Source organism: Ambystoma mexicanum, chromosome 11 (genome assembly GCF_040938575.1).
Source record: "Ambystoma mexicanum isolate Mex_15411 chromosome 11, UKY_AmexF1_1, whole genome shotgun sequence".
Classification (NCBI taxonomy): Eukaryota; Metazoa; Chordata; class Amphibia; order Caudata; family Ambystomatidae; genus Ambystoma; species Ambystoma mexicanum.
Window position 1 is genome coordinate 828,082,740 of NC_090934.1, and position 22,166 is coordinate 828,104,905.

The following is a 22,166-nucleotide window of genomic DNA, read 5'->3' on the forward strand; positions in this document are numbered from 1 at the left end:
TGTCCCCCCCTAAAAGGAGTCCCTAGACATGCTAGAAGAGAAACTTCTTCAAGATTATACTGTCAAATCCACTCCAACTTCATTAATTCTATGGTGCGCTGAGATGGCACTCATGTACCCTCACAGATGGCATTCTATCAAAGTTGGTGTGTGCATTTTGCAGGGGGCCTGGCCCCTGCACCGTCTCTGCTTGCTGTGGCATTGTTAGGGAGAATTTTCCAGAATGGCTAATTTCCCTTACCTACTGAGTCCCTCAGCAGATTTGCTGGATTTCTTGGATTTATTTTTTCACCTGGTAAGAGAGTGAGCCTTTTCTCCCACTCTTACATGTGTTTTGCTGTGGTGTTTAACATTTTTGTGTTCATAGACTGTGGAGCCTCACCTACTCAACCGGCATCATCTTTTTACTGTGTGTTACACAGCACCTTCAGTGCAGTGACACAGGGTTGTCTTTTAGACTTCCCAACTCAGACTCCATTTTCTGGGACTGACTACTGTCTCACAGAACACAAAATTGCCATCAACTTTATTAGCCTGTGTAAAACCACAGACCCAGTACAAACCATTTTACATGAAGTACTGGAAAGGGTTAATACTTATCCCTTTTTGTCTGTTTCTCTTGGAGCATTGTTTTACTCCCTTTTCATCAAGACTTGGCTGGTGGCAGTGGTAACTACCCTATTTTTCCTACCGTGGTTATCGCAAATAACCTTGGTATTGTTTTAGGCTATCTTGGTAGCCTCGAACTTAAACCCGCTAGACTATATATGTTTTATTACTGTTCCGGCTGGGTTTATTTGCCATTTCTTTTTGTAAAAGTCTTTCTCGTGTTTTATTCTGCGCGCCAAACCAGGTTTGATTCCTTTGTTCACCGTCTTTTCGCGAGCATCTACGCAGAAGCCCTCATTAGGTGCCTGTATATCTGAGGGGGACAGGATGTGAGGGAGGGGTTTAGGGCTCCCTGCACAGGGTCTCCTTGGAGACACAGGTCGTAACCTGGAAGGATTGGCTGTGGTGACTGTCCCGGAGGGACAGCCACCCTGCTGTGTGAATGATAGCGAGGCTGTGTGAATGTGGGAAAACTGCATAAAAAACAGGTCTCTTTGTTCTGGAAAGGCAGAGTCGGCCCTGGAACCAAAGAACCGACGAGGAGCTGATGGAAGAGAAACCCTACCATGACTGAACTGCCCGGTAAAGCCCTGCTGCAGGTCCAAAACCTCGAACTCCAACGACAGAGAAGATCCTCCAAGAATCTTCTTCCCTAGAGCTGGTGGGACCAACCAGTTCTCCAAAACTGCAAGCCAGGACTCCCTCCTCTCGTAGAATTTGCTGTACAGAGCTACAGTGGGCCGGATAGGCAAGAAGGTCGGACCCTGCTTGGGTTTTAAGGAGCTCACCTTTTATTCGTTGCTTTGCTCTGCTGCTGGTTTCTTCCCTGGGTAGCGCAGGACCCTCTAGTCTTCCGACTTCATGTCAGTCCGACAGTCACTTTAGGAACCGTGAGCCTGCAGGAACTACCAGGAACGTCCGCCTCAGCTACAGCTTCTTCTCCATTTAAAGGTACTGTGCAAATCGGTTGTGCGTTTTGTTCAGCCACGATGAAGGTGTGTGAAACCTTTCCCCTTCTCTTTAAACTAGCTTTTCTTCTGACCAACTTCGTCCGGAACTCTTGGCAAAGACTTAACCACAAACTACCCTGAACTGTGTGATCTTGAGCAAAAGACTTTTGTCCTATTGACTTTGGCCCTAAGCCTATTTGATTTGGTTCCATCACTGTAGTTCTTCTTTCTAGATTGCACAGCTTACTTACCTGTTGGTGCTGCTCAATTTCTGCCTAACGTTGTCTTTCCCCCTCTTTTTAATTACCAGAGTGCCATTTTGCTCCCACTTCATTTTGTGAGCTTAACTTGTCTGGAAACTATTGGGAGTGGTGTGGTGTATTAGTAATGTGATTTTTCAACTGCTTTACTTTAGTGAAATGTTATACAACTGATGTGTAAATAAATGTATATTCTTTTATTCAGAAACCTTGGGTCAGTGTTTGTTGGAATCATAGTAATTGCTGTCCTTTGTGTAACTATTGATACTGCTCACTTACTCTTGAGATAAGTCTGGCTGCTAAGCCATCGCTACCACTTTTACTGTGTAGTACAGGCTTGTATACTGTCACTTGTAGTCTTAATTGTGTGTGGTGTTCCCAAAGGGTACTGCATATAATTCTGCCTAACAGGCATCCAGCAATCTACATCAGGCAGCACATGAATGTGCACAGTGCCAGGCTGTGGCCAAAGACCATGTCCTGAGCATAGTGTCCTTTGGGCGTGTCCATGGGCACAGCAGGCCCTGGTGGTATGTTTACCACCATTGGCGCACTAACCCTACCAATGGTGAAGGATGGGAATGGTCAGAACATGGATAAAGGCTGTTGCCCAGTCACAGAACCCACTGGGCAAGAATCCAGGGCCATCCATCACTATTAGTATGAGCACTGTGCCAAGGGTATGCATAAAGCCACAGTGGGAAATGTGTGTTCCTATACTGCACCCGGGCAATACCAAACACTGGAGATTCCCATGCTGTTATCAGTCCCACATATGATGTGTTCAATACACTCTGGAGCAGACATTGGAAACGAACATGGATGCAATCTGAGTCCATTTAAATATACCACCAGCCTACATAAAAAGGAGGGGGTATGTCGCTTTTCAGCCTTATGGGGCTTTTCGCTGTTACAAAGAAGGCTAATAACGACATCCAAGAATCTTTAACCATCATCTCATCTCATCAAAAACAATCACGCAGGAAAACTGGATCAAGCCATGTGTGCTCTTCCCATTAACTTATGAGAGAATATAACGGCCAGATATATAACTGTACAACCATATGACCCCTTTATCCTCCAATGAACATGTTTCTGGTGCCACACAATATGTTTTGTGATCACCTTTGAATCATCATAAATAATGATTCCTTTACACCGCATGCTGTTTCAATGTTTACCTGATCAATGGTGTTAAAATCAGCTGAGAATCGGTTCAGGATACTTCCCAAGGGTGTTGTCTCAAAAAACCTACGAACATAAAACAATAAACTGTGGTAATTTTGCAATTAGAACACAGGAAAACGTCAACAGGGTGCTATGCATGACCTATAACTGCACACAAACAGCACATGGCAGGAAGGCAGCCACTTCTATTATATGTATTTATTACATTGAAATAAACCAATTGCATTTGATCAGTGAGTCAATGTGGTGGGCAAGGCTGGATGATCAGTCATTGGTACACATTAGCACCGTATTCAGCAATAGATAGAGCCTTGAAAGATGAGAGACTCATCAGTAATGGAATTGCAGAAGAGCTAAAGGCTAGTGGGAATGTAAGTAGCCTTGAATTGGTTGGCAAAACCTTGAGGTACACAGTGCCTAGAGTGCATCATGACAGCAAACCTATACAACTAAGCACTTTGAAATCGGTTCAACAAACTATGAGTTCTTGATCTTTCCCTAAACTCGCTTCATCCAGTTTACGGCAGATGGACACGCAATAAATATATGGAGAGTTGGGTCAGGCTCCAATATAATGTATCAGGTAATATTATCCCCACCAATAATATCGCCATATATATGGTCGTGGGGTAAGGCCATAGGCGATATTATTGGAGGGGATAAATCATGGGGTAAATGGGACCAGGGGTTGTGGGGGTGTCCCCCGCAGATTCCATTGCTTAATATCGCAGCAAATATATGGCAATATTTTTGTATGGCAATATTTTTGCGGGGATATTAACACATGGAACCAATATAATGCCAACATCAATTGTCCCCTCCAGCGTTAACCCTTAACCACTTAACAGCCAAGTGCCAAAATTAACAGTTCCAATCCCAGTCTAGATACCACAGTGCAAATGTGGAAACCTAGTAAAATGACTCAGAGCCAATGAAACGTTGCTGTGGTGGCAGATATGAAAGGACTGTTCAAAGATGTCACTGATTAGGCTCGTCAAGCTATTGCTTTAGGTAACATAATACGTCTTAGCCCGGGGCTGGACCCGGTGCTGAAGGGTCTCTTCAAAATCTACAGTCACCAACAGGGGCTTTAATGCTGTAAACATATACACTGTCTTGTGCACTGTCAAGTGCTTAGGAGCTGACTGCTTAACATATGGGTGAGCCGCAATCTCTCCTAAAGTCATGGGCACCTCCATGGTGAAATGTAATTCGGGAGAGGGTTTGGCCTATGTATTGAGTTGCACATTTACAGCCCTGTACACATTTTGCAAAACTGAGTTCTGAACTATGCAGAGATTTTAAACTTGGTCGTTTGGCAGTAAATGTAGATTGATCTAAAATATGGCAGTTTAGAGAAGGGGTTTTCATTAAGACTGACCTGATGAAGTAATTTACACCTGAATCGCCCATGTTGATGTCTGACCTTGAACACTATCTCTCGAGTAACTATTTTGAAGTATTGTTAGAATATCTTACATGTACATTGTTAACATTGTCACAGATCAAAAAAACAACAGACAAGTCCCAAACAGGTTGTAAATAAAAGTGTTAATTCACTTCAAAACACAAGGGTTAGGGCAAGAGTGTAAGCAAGACCAGGACACATCTAGGTGTAACAGTGCATGATGTAAGGGGAAAGAAATTCACTTCGACAGATATATAATAAGGAAAGATGTAAGACTTTTCCAAGGATTGCAGCCAAGTCAAGATAGTCCCCTTGGTTTTCTTTCCAGTCTCACATCTAGCAGAGGGTCAGATCTTTCTGTCCAGCATCCTAAGAAATAGGATGGGGTACACTTCACCCTCTACACGTATGTAGGAAATAGAAAGTATTTGGCCTGGTCACACCAGTTTCAGGGAACACAAAGTCTGAAATTACCACTGTTTGGCAGGCTTCCCGACTCAAGGAATGCTTGCACTGTATACCCGTCCAAGGTCGGCATGATATGATGTGCCACCCCCTCATGCTCATGAGCCAACACCCGGAAATCATGGTTGGCGTCTTCAAGATTTAGGGCAGGTCAACAGTCTGGATTCACCTTTGGGTAAGGAGTGGGACAGGTATAGCTTAGTCACCACAAGCCCTTGTTGAAGTGCTTTCAGGCAGACTGTAGCTCTATGGCTTATCCTACCACATGGGGATAACGGGGCTTAAGCCTAGTAAGGCTGCTGAGGGTGGCTCGCCCGCTCTGGTTCTGTCCCCCCTTTTACTGGTTGGTCAGGGTCCTGTCTTTATGACGGGCCAAATTGTAATGCCTGGGGCTTGGTTTGAATTCTGTTCCTGTTGAGGGGGATCATCATTCTCCCAACCTGAGAGTATTCCAGTGGGGAAAGTCATGGTCCATGTGCCAGTGTATGAGTGAATAGCCTCTGATCGGCTGGATGACACAGCTCTTTGTAGGCAGAAAGTCAGGGAGTTGCACAATTGATCTAGCAGCAAGGCATTCTTCAATTCTTCTAGGCTTATGACCACTAGACCATCATTTACTTAGTCAAGGTTCTTCCCTAGTCTTTATAAAAGATCCAGACTTCCGATCATTCAAAGGTGTTTCTCCATTGGTATTTAGAATTTGGTAGGCAGCTTGAAGTTCTCCCATTAGCGTGGGTGCTATGTATTTCTGCAGGCAGCTGCTTCTGCTAGAAATTCTAAATATCTAAAGATTGCCCCTGGGTGTTCCTCCTAAGCAATTTTGTAGTACCCTTAGAGGGCAATAGGCGGTTCAGGTGAGTTGATGCTCTGCATTTGTAATTCCTCATTGACTTTCACCTGCCCTGACAACAGTTCTTTAAAAATGTTCCCACATAATTCTTCCTTTAGCTGTTCCCTCGACTATATAGTTTCGGATGTTTTGCAGTCTCGCAGTCTGCTGCTCGGCAACTCGATACAGAAGTAAGGTTTCTATTGAGTTACTGCCTTGAAGTTTCTGATTGTTTGTTCTTTGGAATCTGTTTATTAAATTATCCGCAGCATGCCAGTCAAGTTAAAAAATAAATCCAGCACTCTCAAAGGGGTGGCAGCAGCCTCCCATGTTTACCTTGTCATCCACGTCTGTGTTTTAATGTATTTATACATGTTGCTGGCTGTGGTTGATCCGATTTGTTGGCATTTGCTCTTCTGCCTTCATTGTTGCGTACCTGGACTAGTGGCTCATGACTGCACATTGCGAATTCCTAAAGGCTGGTGCAGATGTTTTGTGGTCTGCCTGATAGCACAGGAGTCCCTGATACATTTCTTGTTCTTTTGTGAAGGCTATTGCGTGCCCCGGCCTAGATTATTAGTCCCACTATTGAATGCTAATGGAACAAGAACAATAGATGAGGCACTGAGTTTTCTCAAAAAATGTGTTGAGATTAAAGTGTTTTTTGTGTGTCTACATTCCTCACACGCACACGGTGGATAAGAGCCAAATACATCAAAGAGAGCAGATCAATGTCTTGAAGCTTATTTGTGTATGTATGAATTGCTAGTGTCATTGGGTGCCTTTTAATGACCTTTTGCTTTAATGTTATATTTTATATGTGTGGACTGATTTTTCTGTCTATGTATTTTGTAAGATTGTTAAGGCGAGATGATCATGTTGAATAAAAGACTACTGAACTGGTATCGCAATTTTCTAGTTGCCAAATTGCACTCTTAAACAATCTTTCGTCTAGTCAGACATTTTGCAATCTGTGAAAGGGAGGCCCACCATTTTCTATTCCGGCAGTCAGTATTTTGAACTCCATCCTTAGGGAGGCTACCCCATTTGAGGTACTGCTAGGGTCGCATGACTTGACTGTTTTTCTGAGAGCTGTTGGGAAAAGGGGAGCCATAATCGTGTTGTTAATCCAATGGCCATGGTCACCCCAAAATAGCTACTTCATTAGTGTTTTATCTGGACTGCTTGCTCCCCAGTATAAATCTACTATATCGGAAAAAAGCATGGAGAATGGTTACAAACACTGCAACAATGGATTCGCTGTCCAAAGTACCGGTATTAAAGGGTGTGAGTGCATCACATCGCTCATGCTCACTTCTCTTCCAATGGAAATATGACTGATCTGATCAATGAATTCAGGGGTAGGTTTGTGCAATGATTGCTTATAAGCTGTACTGTTCTTTAGGGTTCATAGCGCCATTAAAAGAAATACAAACACCTAAAATGCGAGCCAATTTAATGTAAGTGATGAGCAGAGAGACATTCCTGCAGCCAGTGGACAGTCTGAAGTGCCCAGATTCCAAGCTGTATTCTTGCTAAGAAGGACCACCCTGCACTGTGCTCCCCACATATCAATGCCTGATTGCCTTAGCAGAGATCATTGATGATCCGGGGGTCTGACGTGTCTACGGGTCCTATATGCATCTCTTCCCCCCTGCAGCTTATGAAACTAGCCCTGCAATTACCCTCAAATGATGCTCCTTTGATCATGTAAGTATGAAGATAAAGAACTGCAGGTTGTCTGAGTCAGCGAGTTAAGTTCCTATCTCCAACATTGCGATTGCGAGGCTAAGTCACAGGTTTGAGTGACTCAGCAGTTCATCCTTCTGGGATCAGTGCATTCAATATCATTGTATTGGGAAAACACATCTCGCATCACAGAGCTTGGAAGCTGGAGGAGTTTTGAATGTAGTCTGACTTACAAAATATGATATTTTACAAACTTGATATTTGTGAATTCCAAGCATTTTTGTGGCTAGATTATAGCTCTCGCCAGTTTAGAATGCCAAGAAATTGTGTACTTGTTGCATGATATTTCAATATTCAACCCCTTAAGTGCCAGGCTTTTATTGAAATCTATGTAAAAAGGACGAGTATACTCGTCCCTGGCACTTATACAACGAAAATAAACAGTCCATGTTATTCCCTGTTTGCACTCGACTGGGTCATGCATTAACAAGAACGTTTTGGGAATACAAAAAACTAAAATACGTACTACAGTCCACATATCTACTTTAGAATTTGTCCTCAATGTGTCCCCTCAAAGTTTCAAACAGATAAGTAATTTGTGGGTTCAACGGCACCATGTGAACTATCTGACAACACAATGTTAAACTCACCATGCCAGATACTTCCTCAAATGGCCGAAAGTTCCATTCAATCTCCATGTCAACTGATTATACTGCTACTGATACTCCAGAACCTCCAGATAATCAAGAGGTCTCTCTTTATGCAAGTCAGTGCGAGTCACCAATATCAATTCGCAATTCTCAAAACTCGCTTCACAACGTGTATCCTGATCCCCCACTATCAGTTCATTCTCTATCAGCAATTTCATATGTACATCCAACACCGCGTCGCCCTGTGGCGCGGTCTCAGGGCGATTCTGCTGAAAACTCAACCACTTTTGTTACAAACCACCCTGACAGCAATCAACACCACTCTGTTATCTTTGTTTAAACTTTTTGAAGTGTTGGATGCAAAAATAACTAAACAGGAATCAAAGTTAGATGATCTGCTATTATGGACACAAAAAGTTAAACCACCTCCCCAAGCCTCTTTCTCCTCAGGTAATGACACTCCGTGTATTGACTTAACTAGCAAATCAATTGCACTGAAGTCGGCTTCATCGAGTGTTACACCTTATCCTGTATTGCCTACTGTCCCTCATATAATTACATCAAGTCCAGCAAAACAGTCTCTTGCACAACCAACCACAACAAATACCTCGTGGCTGAGTGTGCAGGAATCAATAGTGCTTGATCCCGTGACGGATCCTACGCCGGATAATCAAGCAATTCCTCCAAAAATCAAGAAGATTACTAGAGCTCCAACTCAACAACAACAAAAAAAACATGCCTGCTGCCCGAGTAACCAAAGCATCTTTAAATGCTTTTTTTAAAAAAAATGACTACGACCTGCACTGGGGGCTTAGATGTTCCGAAAATTACATCAGTCACTTCAGTCAGTGTATCACCAAACTCTGATGATCAAGTCCCTCTAGTTGTTCTTGAGGCTCACGAACCGTTGGACGCCCTGGTTGACGCTCTTAAATCTGGCTACAATGATAAAAACCATGACCCGATGACAATTAAGACACTGGTCCCCCATACAGATAATTTGTTACCAGTGCCTAATCATACCGAAACTGAATTGCAAAGATCCCTAATTCTGAAGGAATTGCGTAAGACATTTCACTCTTATATGGAGGAGCGCGGTCTCTGCCAAAATCAACAACCAAAGAAGTCATCCTCTGACACTCCATTGAAATCAGTATCCTGGACCTCCCCGGTGGTGCAACAAGCAAATCCACCGAATCCAACAAATAATGGAGATCTGGTTGTATCTAAACGATCCCCATGTTTGATGCCAGTAAATTCAAATTATAATCTGGAAAGAAACAACATCTCAACCAATGATAAAGGGCCGAAACATTCCAACAATAATCAGTCCCGTCATTCTATTCCTGTAGCCTCAGCCTGTCATACACTAATTCTAAAATGTTGTGAGGGATCTCACCCAACTTACAACTTAAACAGACAAAGTGTACTTAACATTTTTAGTGATGTCTTGGAATTAGAAGATTTAACATCACATGACATAGCTCAAGTTGAATACCTGACTGATGACTCGACAGCAATTGTGAGGTTATGGATTCCCTCAGGCATTGTTTTGAATACAATATGGTTAGCCAAGAGGACCCTATTTGATGTGGGATTCTTACTGGCGCAAGACCCGGACCGCATAGTAAAACGTGTCGAGGCTCCTTTCCACCACCAACCTCAAATTTACCATAGCTCTCGCGATGACATGCAGGCTCCTAACAATTAACCATCAATTGTATTTCAGCCCCATGTCATCAAGATAGCCTCTTGGAACACCCAAGGTCATACCCATTTGCATAACTCTGTAAAACAATTGGCTGAATATGCCATAATTGCTCTCCAAGGGACCTAGTATTTGGAACCCCCCACTTGGGACAATTTTGACGTTATTTTATTACCAGAAAGGATGGGATCACGTGGTCGGCCTTCATCAGGATTAATGGTAGCTGTAAACAAGAAACCTGTCTTCAAAATTGAAGCGTGGATGCATGTTAACATATTCATGCAACTAGTGAAAATCACTTATAGTGACCACTTAATAGCCCTTATCAATATTTACCGTAATCCGGCAGGGCTATCTGATTTGGCCTTTTTTGCAGGGTTAACGGGGTTGTTAGACGTAATTTCAGTTACAACTGGCATTACTGACACCCTTATAGTGGGCGATTTAAACATGGACTGTCTATCTTTCAGTAGCAAAAACAAGGCGAAGACCTCCTCCACCTGGTCCCATCTTTTGTGTGATCGAAATATGCGAGTACTGAATGGCTCTGTGGAACGAGATATCCCCCCGAATCCCACATGGCAGTGTGGCATCAGCCAAATCATTATCGATTATGTGTACGTTGAGCAATCTATGTTTAGCAGAGTTGTTTTATTTGAGATAATTCCGCAGCTCGCAAGTGATCACCACCTTCTTTCACTGCACCTTAGCTGGTCATCTGCTCCCTCTACTAAACAATGGCTCACTCAACATCTAATGGTTAACAATGCCAAAAACCGTTTATGATGGTCACAGGGCAATCTAATGAAGTTCTCACATGCATTACACAGGTCAGACAATCCATATCAATTGATCGAATACACAGATTTTTTGGAACCATTTCGGAATATAATTGTACCAAATTTAAATCTAAAAAAACACAAGCATCTTTACGACCCTGCAATTAAAACGCGCAGGGCTGAATATCGTAAAGAAAAGAGACAAATTCTTGTGACAAATAACACTAATATTCATAGTGCACTGAAAACCGCCAAATGCAAATATTTGAACTGGATGCGTTGGCACCGAGCATGGATGTACCAACAAGATGGCGAAGCGATGCTCTGTTCGATCTGGTCAAAAAATTCGGCTGAAATATGGCGTCTCCTTAATTCTAATTCCAATTCATTACAGGCCCATGTCCAAACCGGTGGGGTAACAGAAGGTGTCTGGATTTTACATTTCTCAGACTTATATCGAGACCCACTTTTTAACCCTAATGATTATAAGATCGAAACCAATACCTCTTGGAACATCCATTGCTCCCCCTCCTTACATGAAGAGCTGATTGAAAAACTAAGCTCATCTCGAACTGCTGTCCCTGATGGTTTTCACAATGCCATTTTGAAAGCAAATCCAAGGCTCTGGGCCACAAATCTTTATACTATCTTCTCAGAAGTGATGACACATCGTAAACTGCCAGCCTCATGGCTATGCTCTATCATAGTCCCGATCTACAAGAAGGGCGACCGTGTTAACTCTCGTATTTATCGTCCAATCGCCCTGTTGGACGCTCCAGGATTTATTTTTGCAAAATTAGTACTAACCGAATTCAACCATTGGACGGAAGCCAGTGGCAAACGAGATCAGCATCAAACAGGATTTGTCACAGGTTTAGGTACCTGTGTAAATCTTCTAACCCTAAATGCAATAAAAGCCTTAAGTCAGTCCCATAAACAATTTATTGTGCGTTTTTTGATTTACATGCTGCATTTGATTCTGTCTCCCGTGCTTTGCTAATGATGAAATTAACAAGAGACAACTGCCCCACAGACCTCCACGATATCATTCACGCGTTCCACGCTGCAACATCGATTTGTGTAATGCTTACTCTGGAGGGTTTGCTGTCCGCCCAAATTAAGATAGCTCGGGGCTTAAAGCAAGGCTGTTTATTAGCTGCGGCAATCTTTAATTACTTTATACACGACTTAAGTTCAATTTTCTCACAGATTTCCTTTAATGCTCTGGTCCTTAAAGGACATAAAATTACTTACTTAAATTACGCGGACGATATGGTCCTTATTTCAAAAACGCCGAAGGGCCTACAGAATCTTATTGATGCATTCAATTTGTACTTATCAGAGAATCAATTGGTAATTAACACTAAAAAAACTCAGATCATAATCTACCATGCAAATCGTCTCCATAAGTACAAACCCAAGTTGTAAATCAATAATACTCCACTGGAAATTGTGCAAACATATACTTATTTGGGGATTGAATTTGGAGGTTCCATCAAACCATGTAGCCAGATCGAGCGCATGGAGGCAAAGTTGACCACAGCTATTTCACAGACCAAAATTATACTACACAAATTCGGAAAATTCACAATAAAACCTGTTATAATTTACTGGACCATGAAAGCAATACCTTCAATTTTGTATGGGGGCGGAAACACTCATGAATTGTAACAATCTAAATTTTGACAGATTTGAAGCAAAGTTTTGGCGGGCAGTGCTCAATCTGCCCCAGTGTGTGCCAGGCCCCTGGCTGCGTTATGAATTAGGCCTCATCTCCATGCATACAGTCTACACTTGGCGTTGTTGTATGCTTTTTCGTAAATGCCTAATGGCAAACCAAAAAACGAATATGTTATCAATAATTGGTGATTATATGTTAACAACCGACAAGAATTTTGTAAAACTATGGATTGATTTTTGTTTGGTATCTTTAGCGTCTGCAAACATTTCAATACATAAATTAACAACCAATCCTGAGAAGTAAAAAAAAATAATATACCAAATATACTGGATCAATTCCATCGATAAATGCCAAAAGTATCGTCAGCCATGGAAATTTCGGTTTTGGCCTAAAATAGTGAAATGCCCCGAGGCTTATCTTTTAAAATTTCCTTCGGCTAAATTAAGAACAGGCTTCTTGAGGGCACTAATGGTCCACCTATCAAGTCCAAGCAAGACGGCATTTGAGATCACGAGCACTTATATCATGTAGATTCTATATGGATCCTAATACTATTGAATCTCTGGAACATTTAATTTGCTATTGTACACAATTAATCGCTCAAAGAACAATGCACTTCTCAAAAGTGCTGTCTATTTTAGAAACTGTTGACCAAGATATGCGTTGGTCCTTTTTATTGTGTTCTAATAATTACCTCACGCAGATTGCATTAAACCATTTTTTATTGTCCTTGAATTTGGATAACGCTATTTGAGAAGAAGTTCAAGTCTCAGGCAGCGCTAAAACAGTGAACTGTGATAACTATTTGGTTGGGTTTATGAAATGTATTAGTTGAAGGTAATGTTAGTGAACTATCTGTGGTTTGTATCTGTTTTACCTTTGCTTATCTTAATAATTTGTATTTATTATGTAGTGTATTAGTTATATGTTGGATTATCCTTTTGTTGAGCGGAAACAATATCCATGCTGCTTGAGTCTGTATATTGAGTCTGTATATTGTAAGATGAATTTTTCCTTTTCTTATGTTTTTTGTGTTTATATGTAAAATTCTTTGAGTTTGTATATTGAAAAGTTGTTTATAACAGCTAAATCAATAAAAAAAAAAAATAATTTGTTATGCATAAATGTATTTGGTGTTTCATGACTAAGGTGTTCTGAATCTCAGAAAATATGCATTAAACGAAAATATAAATGCTAAATAAACATTGCAGGATTCATAAGGAAACAATTCCAGAGATATTCAAAATCCTGAAGCAAATGCACAATCTCAGATAGAGGGAAACACAGCCATTAATAAATTGGACACATTTAGAAATGCACAGCACAGAATCCTCTAGCATCTTTGAATTTCTATTTGTATTTGGCTTTATGTTACGTTACCTTATATTTGTATAGTGCCTCCTGCCATTTGTTATGGGGTAGTAGCCCTGTAGCTAGGGTGGCCCTGTAATAGACTGTAGTCTTAAGAGCCGAGGGCAAGGAGCATCGCAGTGCACGCAACAGTATTCATAGGGTAAGGAATTTACAGTGCACACCTACCTAGAAAGCAAAAGATCTCAGTACGAGCAACTTCTAGTCAACAGAGGTCGTGGAAGGGAATATTCCAGGGTATAACAGCTGCTTGGACGCCCCATTTTACTGGGATTCTACATACCTAGGAGTAGCAGGTCTTTCATGACCCCTAGGTATTCTCGTAAGAACACTGTCTTGCATTCTTTTCTGAACAGCAGGAGCATTGAAGTGGTTTGCCTTGTGGCTGAGATGGTGCTCCAGGAGACTGGGACATTGCAAGAGCAGGGTTTGTGGCTAGGTACGCTGGGGTTTAGGCAGTAGTTGCCCCAGACGTAATGCAGGCAGCTCTGAATATAGTACCTATCTGGGATGGGAAGTGCAATAGAGAGAGAAAGGGGGATAGATTTTGTATGCTATTCCAGGAAAAGCTACTGTCTTTTTATTTGCATGTAATTGCATTCTTTACATTAACTCTGGAATCGTGCATGTACCCAGCAGACTAGTACTTTACAATATTTCAAGGATGCCATTATATATCTTGTCTAGAGCATGCACACCACTGCACACAGGACCTCAGAGGTGCAGGAGCCCTCACCGCTGCAGGAGCAGTGGACTAGCCCTTCTGCACAGTCCACCTGGACCAAGGTAGGCGCATTGCCTGTTTTGCAGTCTCCCGCGGATTTGTCACTCCCTCAAACGAAATCCGCTTGAATCACCCCTACAATTGTAGGCCTGGCATAGAAAATGCCCTTCTGCTTTCTTTTTGAGCTTTAAAGTGCGAATTGAGCTCTTTCTCGGAACCACCATTGGAACACAGGAGGTGTTCCCGACCCAAGATGGCCGCCAGCCCCCTCACTGTCTCCCTTTCAACCACATGACCGGCATGAGTGATTCCATTGGCCAATTCCAACAATTTCAGGCCAATCACGCGCTGGGAGGCGAACGCCGGCCCTCACCCAAAGGATCCTCACCACAAGGATCTCTTCCTGTCTAGAGCCTGTCTCGAGGCAACCAAGGCCGTGGCCAGGAACCCCGCCCTACCAACACCAGACACCCATCAGTCTGCAAAGATGCTGGTAAGCTGCCCGTCCCCCTAGATATACCTGTAAACAACATGCAGCAATCCACCCCAATGGCCACTGCAGACAGCACCATATTTCTTAACTTGTGGCTGCTATTTATTTGTGTTCTGTCCAGCGCTGAATGACCCTATTGCACGGACCTGCTCACTGTGAATGCCTTATTGCTGCCATAACAGACTGCCTCATGCTGCCTCAATTATAGTAGCCTCATTGACTTTCAAAGCGAACCTAGTCTAAGCTAGCTTCAAACCAACCTCCACATCACCCCTACCTCCTATCTGCAGCCTCCAGCCGGATTTATGTTGCTTAGCCTTCCGCACTCCGAATGCTTAAAATGTTTTAACCTGCCAATGAATGCCGTTACTCAGTTTGCCTAGACAAATAGTATGACCTTATTCCACCATTGTATAGAAATGTCTTGATACCTATTACCTGTATTTTATCTAAATATTGATGTTGACAATTATTATGGTGATCACTACTATTGCCACTGTGACCCTAGACTCTGCCTTCCATTTAGTGCTTTCTCGAACCACCATTGGAACACACAAGGTGTTCCCAACCCAAGATGGCCGCCGGCCCCCTCACTGCCTCCCTTCCGACCACATGAACGGCACGCGTGATTCCATTGGCCAATTCCAACTATTTCAGGCCAATCACGTGCCGGCACGCGAATGTCGGCCCTCGCCCAAAGGATCCTCACCACAAGGATCTCTTCCTGTCTAGAGCCTGTCTCGAGGCGACCGAGGCCGTGGCCAGGAACCCTGCCCTACCAGCACCAGCCACCCATCAGTCTGCATAGATGCCTGTAAACTGCCCGCCCCTGTAGATACACCTGTAAACAACATGCAGTGTGACTCGCAATCCACCCCAATGACCACTGCAGACAGCGCCATATTTCTTAACTTGTGCCTGCTATTTATTTGTGATCTATCCAACGCTGAATGACCCTATTGCATGGACCTGCTCACTGTGAATGCCTTATTGCTGCCATAACTGACTGCCTCACACTGCCTCAATTATAGTAGCCTCATTGACTTTCAAAGCGACCCTAGTCTTAGCTAGCTTCAAACCAACCTCCACATCACCCCTACCTCCTATCTGCAGCCTCCAGCCGGATTTATGTTGCTTAGCCTTCCGCACTCCGAATGCTTAAAATGTTTTAACCTGCCAATGAATGCCATTACTCAGGTTGCCTAGACAAATAGTATTACCTTAGTCCACCATTGTATAGAGATGTCTTGATACCTATTACCTGTTTTTGATCTAAATATTGATGTTGACAATTATTATAGTGATCACTAATATTGACACTGTGACCCTAGAGTCTGTCTTCCATTTAGGTAGCTGGCAGCTACTGTTGCCTCACTATACCCCTAACTTGTCTAAAGTTTGAAACCTCGACATATGCCATTTGGTGCTATCTGTACTCTAAGTTTGTACAACTGAGTAAGCCATCACCTAAGACTCGTGCTACCTAAGTGAAACAATGTATTTACTTGTTGATATTCTGTAAACCACTTGCATCGTTTGAACTACACACGACCAAGAATGTTAGCATTCCTAACCACTATCATGCTCCCATTTTGCATTATGCCACACTCTGTGCCATGCACAGGAGGACACTTCATCTCAGTCAATGAAGGCCTTGCTAGACTAGGTTGCCAGCGTCACCAGCCCATTCCATGCCCCACCACATTTCTACCATCCCTCCCCATTCCCTCCTAGAAGAGTACACAATGCCGCTAGCACTAATGACACCAATCTAGATGGTCCTACCACTCCTAGCCACACCCGTACACCACCCATCCCTTGCAATTGAACCATCCATCAAACTATACCCTCCATGGGGATCACCAGACTTAATAGACTTAGAGCCAGAACCAGTTCCTACCACCAGGTGCCCAGACCATCTGTAACCAAAGACACCAGTACCAAAACAATGGCAATTCTGACCAATACACCACTCAAGGTTCTTTCCAAAAAACAAACTAAACCACTCATAGAGTCCAAAACCTCGACTCAGCCTCCTAACCTAGTAATCACACCCCCCTTCGAGCCCTCCCCTATGATCAGAGGAGCTCTCATCAACGCTCAATCTTTAGCTGCCCATGCCATAGAAATCCATGACCTCATCGTGGATCAACAACTTTACATACTAGCAGTCACCAAAACCTGGTTACACCCTGCCGCAGGCCCCCTTCTAGCCATTGCCATTCCTCCAGGGTACAGTATCCTTAGAACAGATAGGAACAACCTACATGGAGGCGGAGTTGCCCTAATAGCCAGAACCTTGCTGCAATTCAGAGAGTGCCCATTGGAGCAAGTACAGGGCTATGAACTCTTACTAGTGAAATTCTCCCCCAACCCCAAAACCATCACCAATTTCCTAATAATATACAGGTCAGATAACAAAACTAGTCACCCTAACTTAGACATCCCATTACTGGTTACGCCCTTCATCAAACCCAAGACTAAATGCATTATTTTAGGGGATATCAATCTAGGTTACAGCGACCCACTTGACACGGACGCTGCTTCCTTTCACACAGCTATGTCAGATATGAACTTCACCCAGCTGATAAATGAACCAACTCATTCCAAAGGCAGAAGCTTGGACTGGATCCTTTCCCTCAACTCTCTAGTCACCATAGAGTGCATCCTCCCCGTAGAAAGGTCAAACCATTTCAGTATCACCTTCACCTTGGAATACAAAAATACCGACCCCATCAGCCCTAAAGCACCAGACACCTATGAAGCCAGAAATATCAAAAAACTCACAGGAGATAACCTTTCCCCCATTCTGCACCAGACCCTAGCCAATGTCACTCCCAATACGAACAATCCTGATTACTTAGCAGACTGTTATCAACAAATTTTCACCCGTACTATTGACGTACTCGCACCTATCACCACTAAAACTCGGAAACTCGACAAACGCTCCTGCTTCTGGTTTGATGAAGAACTAGTCTCCCTTAGAAGTACTAAAAGATCACTTGAACATCTAGATAGGAAAACCAACACCAATGAATCTGCAAAGGCTTTCATAACAGCTAACAAAAAATATAAATCAGCTATAATCTCTCATAAAGTCAACACTCTCAATACACGCATAACCAATGCTAACTCTGAGAACAAAGAATTATTCTCCATACTCAAAGAGCTTAAGGACCCTTGCCAAGTGACAGCACCCCATAATTCCAGCAAAACCTGGTGCATCTCGATACAAGACGCACTAGCCTCCAAAATTATGCTGTTACAAAAGAAAATCGACAGTAAAAAAACACTCCTTGCCAAAAAAATGCTTCCTACTATAAGCTCAAACACTCCCATCACTCCCACAGGCACCCCCTTTCAATTCACCCCAGTCACCAACAACAAAGTACAAGACACCATGATGAAACTTAAAGCCTCCAACTGCAAAGAAGACCAATTCCCCTCCCATCTAGTCAAACTCTGCGCCACACCCTATCACCAGTCATAACTGAATTTGTCAATGCATCCTTTAGCTCTAACAAAGTCCCCACTAGATTTTAAAAAAATCCTGAGTCACACCCATCCTCAAAAAAATGATACTGGACCCTTCAATTGCTACCAATTACCGACCCATAGCCACTGTCCCATTTCTCCTGAAAATCATCGACAAAATAGCATACTCCCAAATTCAAAATCATTTAGAACACCATCAATTACTAGGAGACCGACAATCAGGGTTCCGCCCCAACCATAGCACGGAAACAGCCCTACTCGACCTGAAGATCCAAACGGATGCCATCAGAGAATCAGGTAAACTCTGACTACTAATGCTCCTCAACCTTTCCGTGGCCTTTGACCTGGTTGACCATGACAAACTCTGTGCCACCCTAAACAACAACTTTAACCTATCCAACCATGGCACAGATTGGATTAAATCCTTTCTCGCAGATAGGACCTCAAGAGTCGCCATTGGTAAAGAAGCAGCAGATCCCATACCAGTTCGATTAGACGTCTCTCAAGGCTCTTGCCCCTCCCCCACCCTGTACAATGCCTACACCAAGTTGCTCTTTGTAGCACTGGATAGCACTGGATGCCATGGGTGTCATCTACACCAACTTCGAAGATGACACCCAAATCCTTATTCTTCTAACTGGAAACCATGAGCAAGACTCCATACTTATCAATAAGATTTACTCAAGAATCCAAAACTGGATGGCCAACAACAGTCTATGGCCCTAATTACAACACCGGCGCTAAACCATGGCGCTATTAGCACCATGGTTGGTGCCCGTGTTGTAACAGGTCCGCCATGGTTCAATGGGGAATTACCACCCCATTCCAAGGTTGGCGGGGCGGTAATTCCCCATTGAACCATGGCCCTTCCCCATTCCCATTTTTGCCCTATAGGGCTCTATGGGAATGGGGAAGGCGCTAAGTACTGTACCGCAAATTGCGGTACCGTACTTAGCACCAAGGTCCCTTTGCGGGTCCCTACTTTAACGGCTGGTCTAGACCAGCCATTCAGGTCGGGTCCCGCAAAGGGACCTCGTAGTAAGGCGCTACGTGTTTAACGGCGCTGCAGCCTTTTAAGGTGCCGTTAAACACTTAGCGCCAGGGTCCTAATGAGGCCCTATGTCTCAATGACGACAAAACAGAGCTGCTCATACTAGGATCATCTTCCAAGATAGCCTCCTTACAGCCTGTTTATTCAGCATTCTGCATTAATGGTACCACAATCCCAGTTCTAAAAGAAGTGAAAACACTTGGGGTTTACCTTGACGCGACACTTACCATGTCCAAGCAAGTAAACACCCTAGCATCCTCTACCGCCTACACAGCTAAACTTATCTCTCTCAGTCGCAAATTCCTGACACCTGAAAACTGCATTACACTAGCAAGACCGCTCATACTATCTAAACGTGACTATTGTAACGTCCTTTTCCTATGCTCCTCCAACACTAACCTTTTCAAACTGCAACTTATGCAGAAGAAAGCCCTCAATGCTGCTTTAGGCATAAAAAAAATCTGATCATATCTCCAATATTAGGAGACAAAATCACTGGCTCCCCATCAAAGCCAGAATACTCTTCAAAACCCTCAGCATTTCCCATAAATACATCGCCAATAAAGACCCCAAATACTTCCTGAACAAAGTCACCAAGAAACAAGAAAACCCATACCAGACTCTTCAGATCTAACAACAGGGAAAACCTTGAAATCCCACGTTATAAAAGAGAAAAAGCAGGAGGCAGCAGCTTCAAAGTACTCACTCCTAGCCACTGGAATGCCCTACCTATTAACATTAAGAATGAAACGTCCTACCCGCTTTTTAAAAAAACTACTTAAAACGTTTTAATTACTCCCAAGTGCATCACATCCCAGGCGAACCCCGCACATCCACTGTATGTACATGTCTCATCAGTGTATATAATGTAGAACTGTAATGTGTATCTTTTGTCCGAATGCTGTTTTCATCACCAAAGTTGTATTCTGCTCATGTCTGTAACTACGCCATGATACCTCAGGGTCTGGGCGTATAATAAATGTAATAAATAAAATATAAATATATGGGCACTTATATATTGTCTTATTGTGCTATGTTGTATAGCTAACACGGATATACTCCAGCCTACTTAAATGAATAATACAGTACCTCATTGGTGCAAGAATAATTTTGTTCAGCAGACTATAATGTAGTTTCTTGGCGACTCTCAGACCCGTCCACTCGACAGCTATTGATGTGATCAGACACAATATAATGCCCAGACAGCAGAGGATACTGAACACCATGGAATATGGAGAATGGTTGAATCTGCAATCCTAAACGAGAAACACACAGTAAGACACAATTCATTATCAAATGGCATTAGAGTGCTCATATCACTTTTTGAACCACAAACTGGGAAAATATGTGAGATAAAAGTTGAGTAAATGGGGGGTGGCGTTGTTCCTTCCATATCTCCTCATTCTCCATTTTCCCTCTGTTTTACAACATCTAGTATTGGGCAACAATCCATAAAGAGGCGTAATGACACGTTTCCAATGCCTGCTGAATGTGAAGACTTTGATCAAGGAAAAAAAGTCAACCTACTGTACCAAAAGGATATAGGAGTGGGGTGGGTGGGGGGGCAAATAATGTACTTTTTTCATGCTTAAAGTGATAGGGTAAATACTTGTTTTGACATTTATAGTAATTTACTCAACAGTCACATTCCTCCAAAATCATTAGTTATTAGTGTAGGGTACACAATCTTTATTTTACTAATCCACTTTAAGTACCATTTGCATTACATGTATCAGCCTGTAGTAATCAGCCTGTAGTAATCAGCCTGTAGTAATCAGCCTGTGGTAATCCATTGTCACTATTATGGCCTAAAGGGCTCAAATAAATTCAAGGTAAGGCACACAGCATTTACTCAATTTGCATGATGGGGTGCAAAAGGGGAGAGCAAAAGGCAGCATACACGCTTGTACGGTGCCTTCTGACCTCCCCTTTTGCACACTGCTGTGCAAATAACAGAAACAAGGCAGTGCAGACCTGTGTATGTTGAAACGGAAATGTAAAAGGACCCTTGAGTCTTACAGGGAATTGGAATGTGTACCTCCATGTGTCGAGATCAGGCTGCACCATGACCCCTTTCTTTCGAGCCCACTGTACAGTTACTTACGTTGCACTGAAGAGGTGAAGAGAGCTCCCAACAAGGCATTGAGCGAAAATCACTTGATATTCATTCAAATTCCCCTGGACATCTTGGAACAGGCAATTTCCAGAAGGACCTGCCAACCCTGAGCTTTAACCGAGAACCCACTCACCAGTGCAATTGAGTGCTAAAACCTACAAAATGTATGCCACTAACTCAGCATTTGCCCTTTTGACCTACACGAGGTCCGTGATCATCTCGAAACCTCCCTGTGACACTGATATCTGATGGGTCAGGAGTACTGCAGCTTCATTACTAAATGAATTCCAAGTGGCAGAAATACATAGGAATGTCTTTAGTGTGCCATCATTTGCCTGGGCATTTCAAGTGAACTGTGCGCCCCAATGCACACTTGGGACCAGATTACAGAAACGTTGCACTGGTGCAAGTGCAAAGTTGCACGGTATTAGCACTAGAGCAAAGTTTGGTCTATTTTTGAAAACACTGGGCCATATTAGAAAGCCGTTGCACCTTGACAAGTGCAGTTTGGCATGCTATAAGCACCAGGGGAAATTTGCCCGTGTGCAATAAAAGATACATTTTCAATGCATTTTTGCACCAGGTTAAAGTTTGCCCTAGTGCTAATGCATTGGTATTAGGTAACGTTTCTGTAATCTGGCCCTCCGTTGGGGACACACATCTGCATTTATTTCATGATACTGGGAGACATCATGAACAG

The 22,166-nt window shown here is 43.0% G+C and overlaps 1 protein-coding gene across 1 annotated transcript in view; it reads right to left on the bottom strand.

The window, feature by feature from the left end:
• The window catches only part of ABCC8 (ATP binding cassette subfamily C member 8), a 1,583,626-nt gene that overhangs the window by 286,144 nt on the left and 1,275,316 nt on the right, over nucleotides 1-22,166 (bottom strand). The window contains exons 28-29 of the mRNA XM_069623778.1: nucleotides 20,440-20,606; nucleotides 3,001-3,070 (exon numbers count right to left, since the gene is read on the bottom strand). Of these exons, the coding sequence (XP_069479879.1) occupies nucleotides 3,001-3,070; nucleotides 20,440-20,606 (237 nt within the window). The remainder of the gene's footprint in view (nucleotides 1-3,000; nucleotides 3,071-20,439; nucleotides 20,607-22,166) is intronic.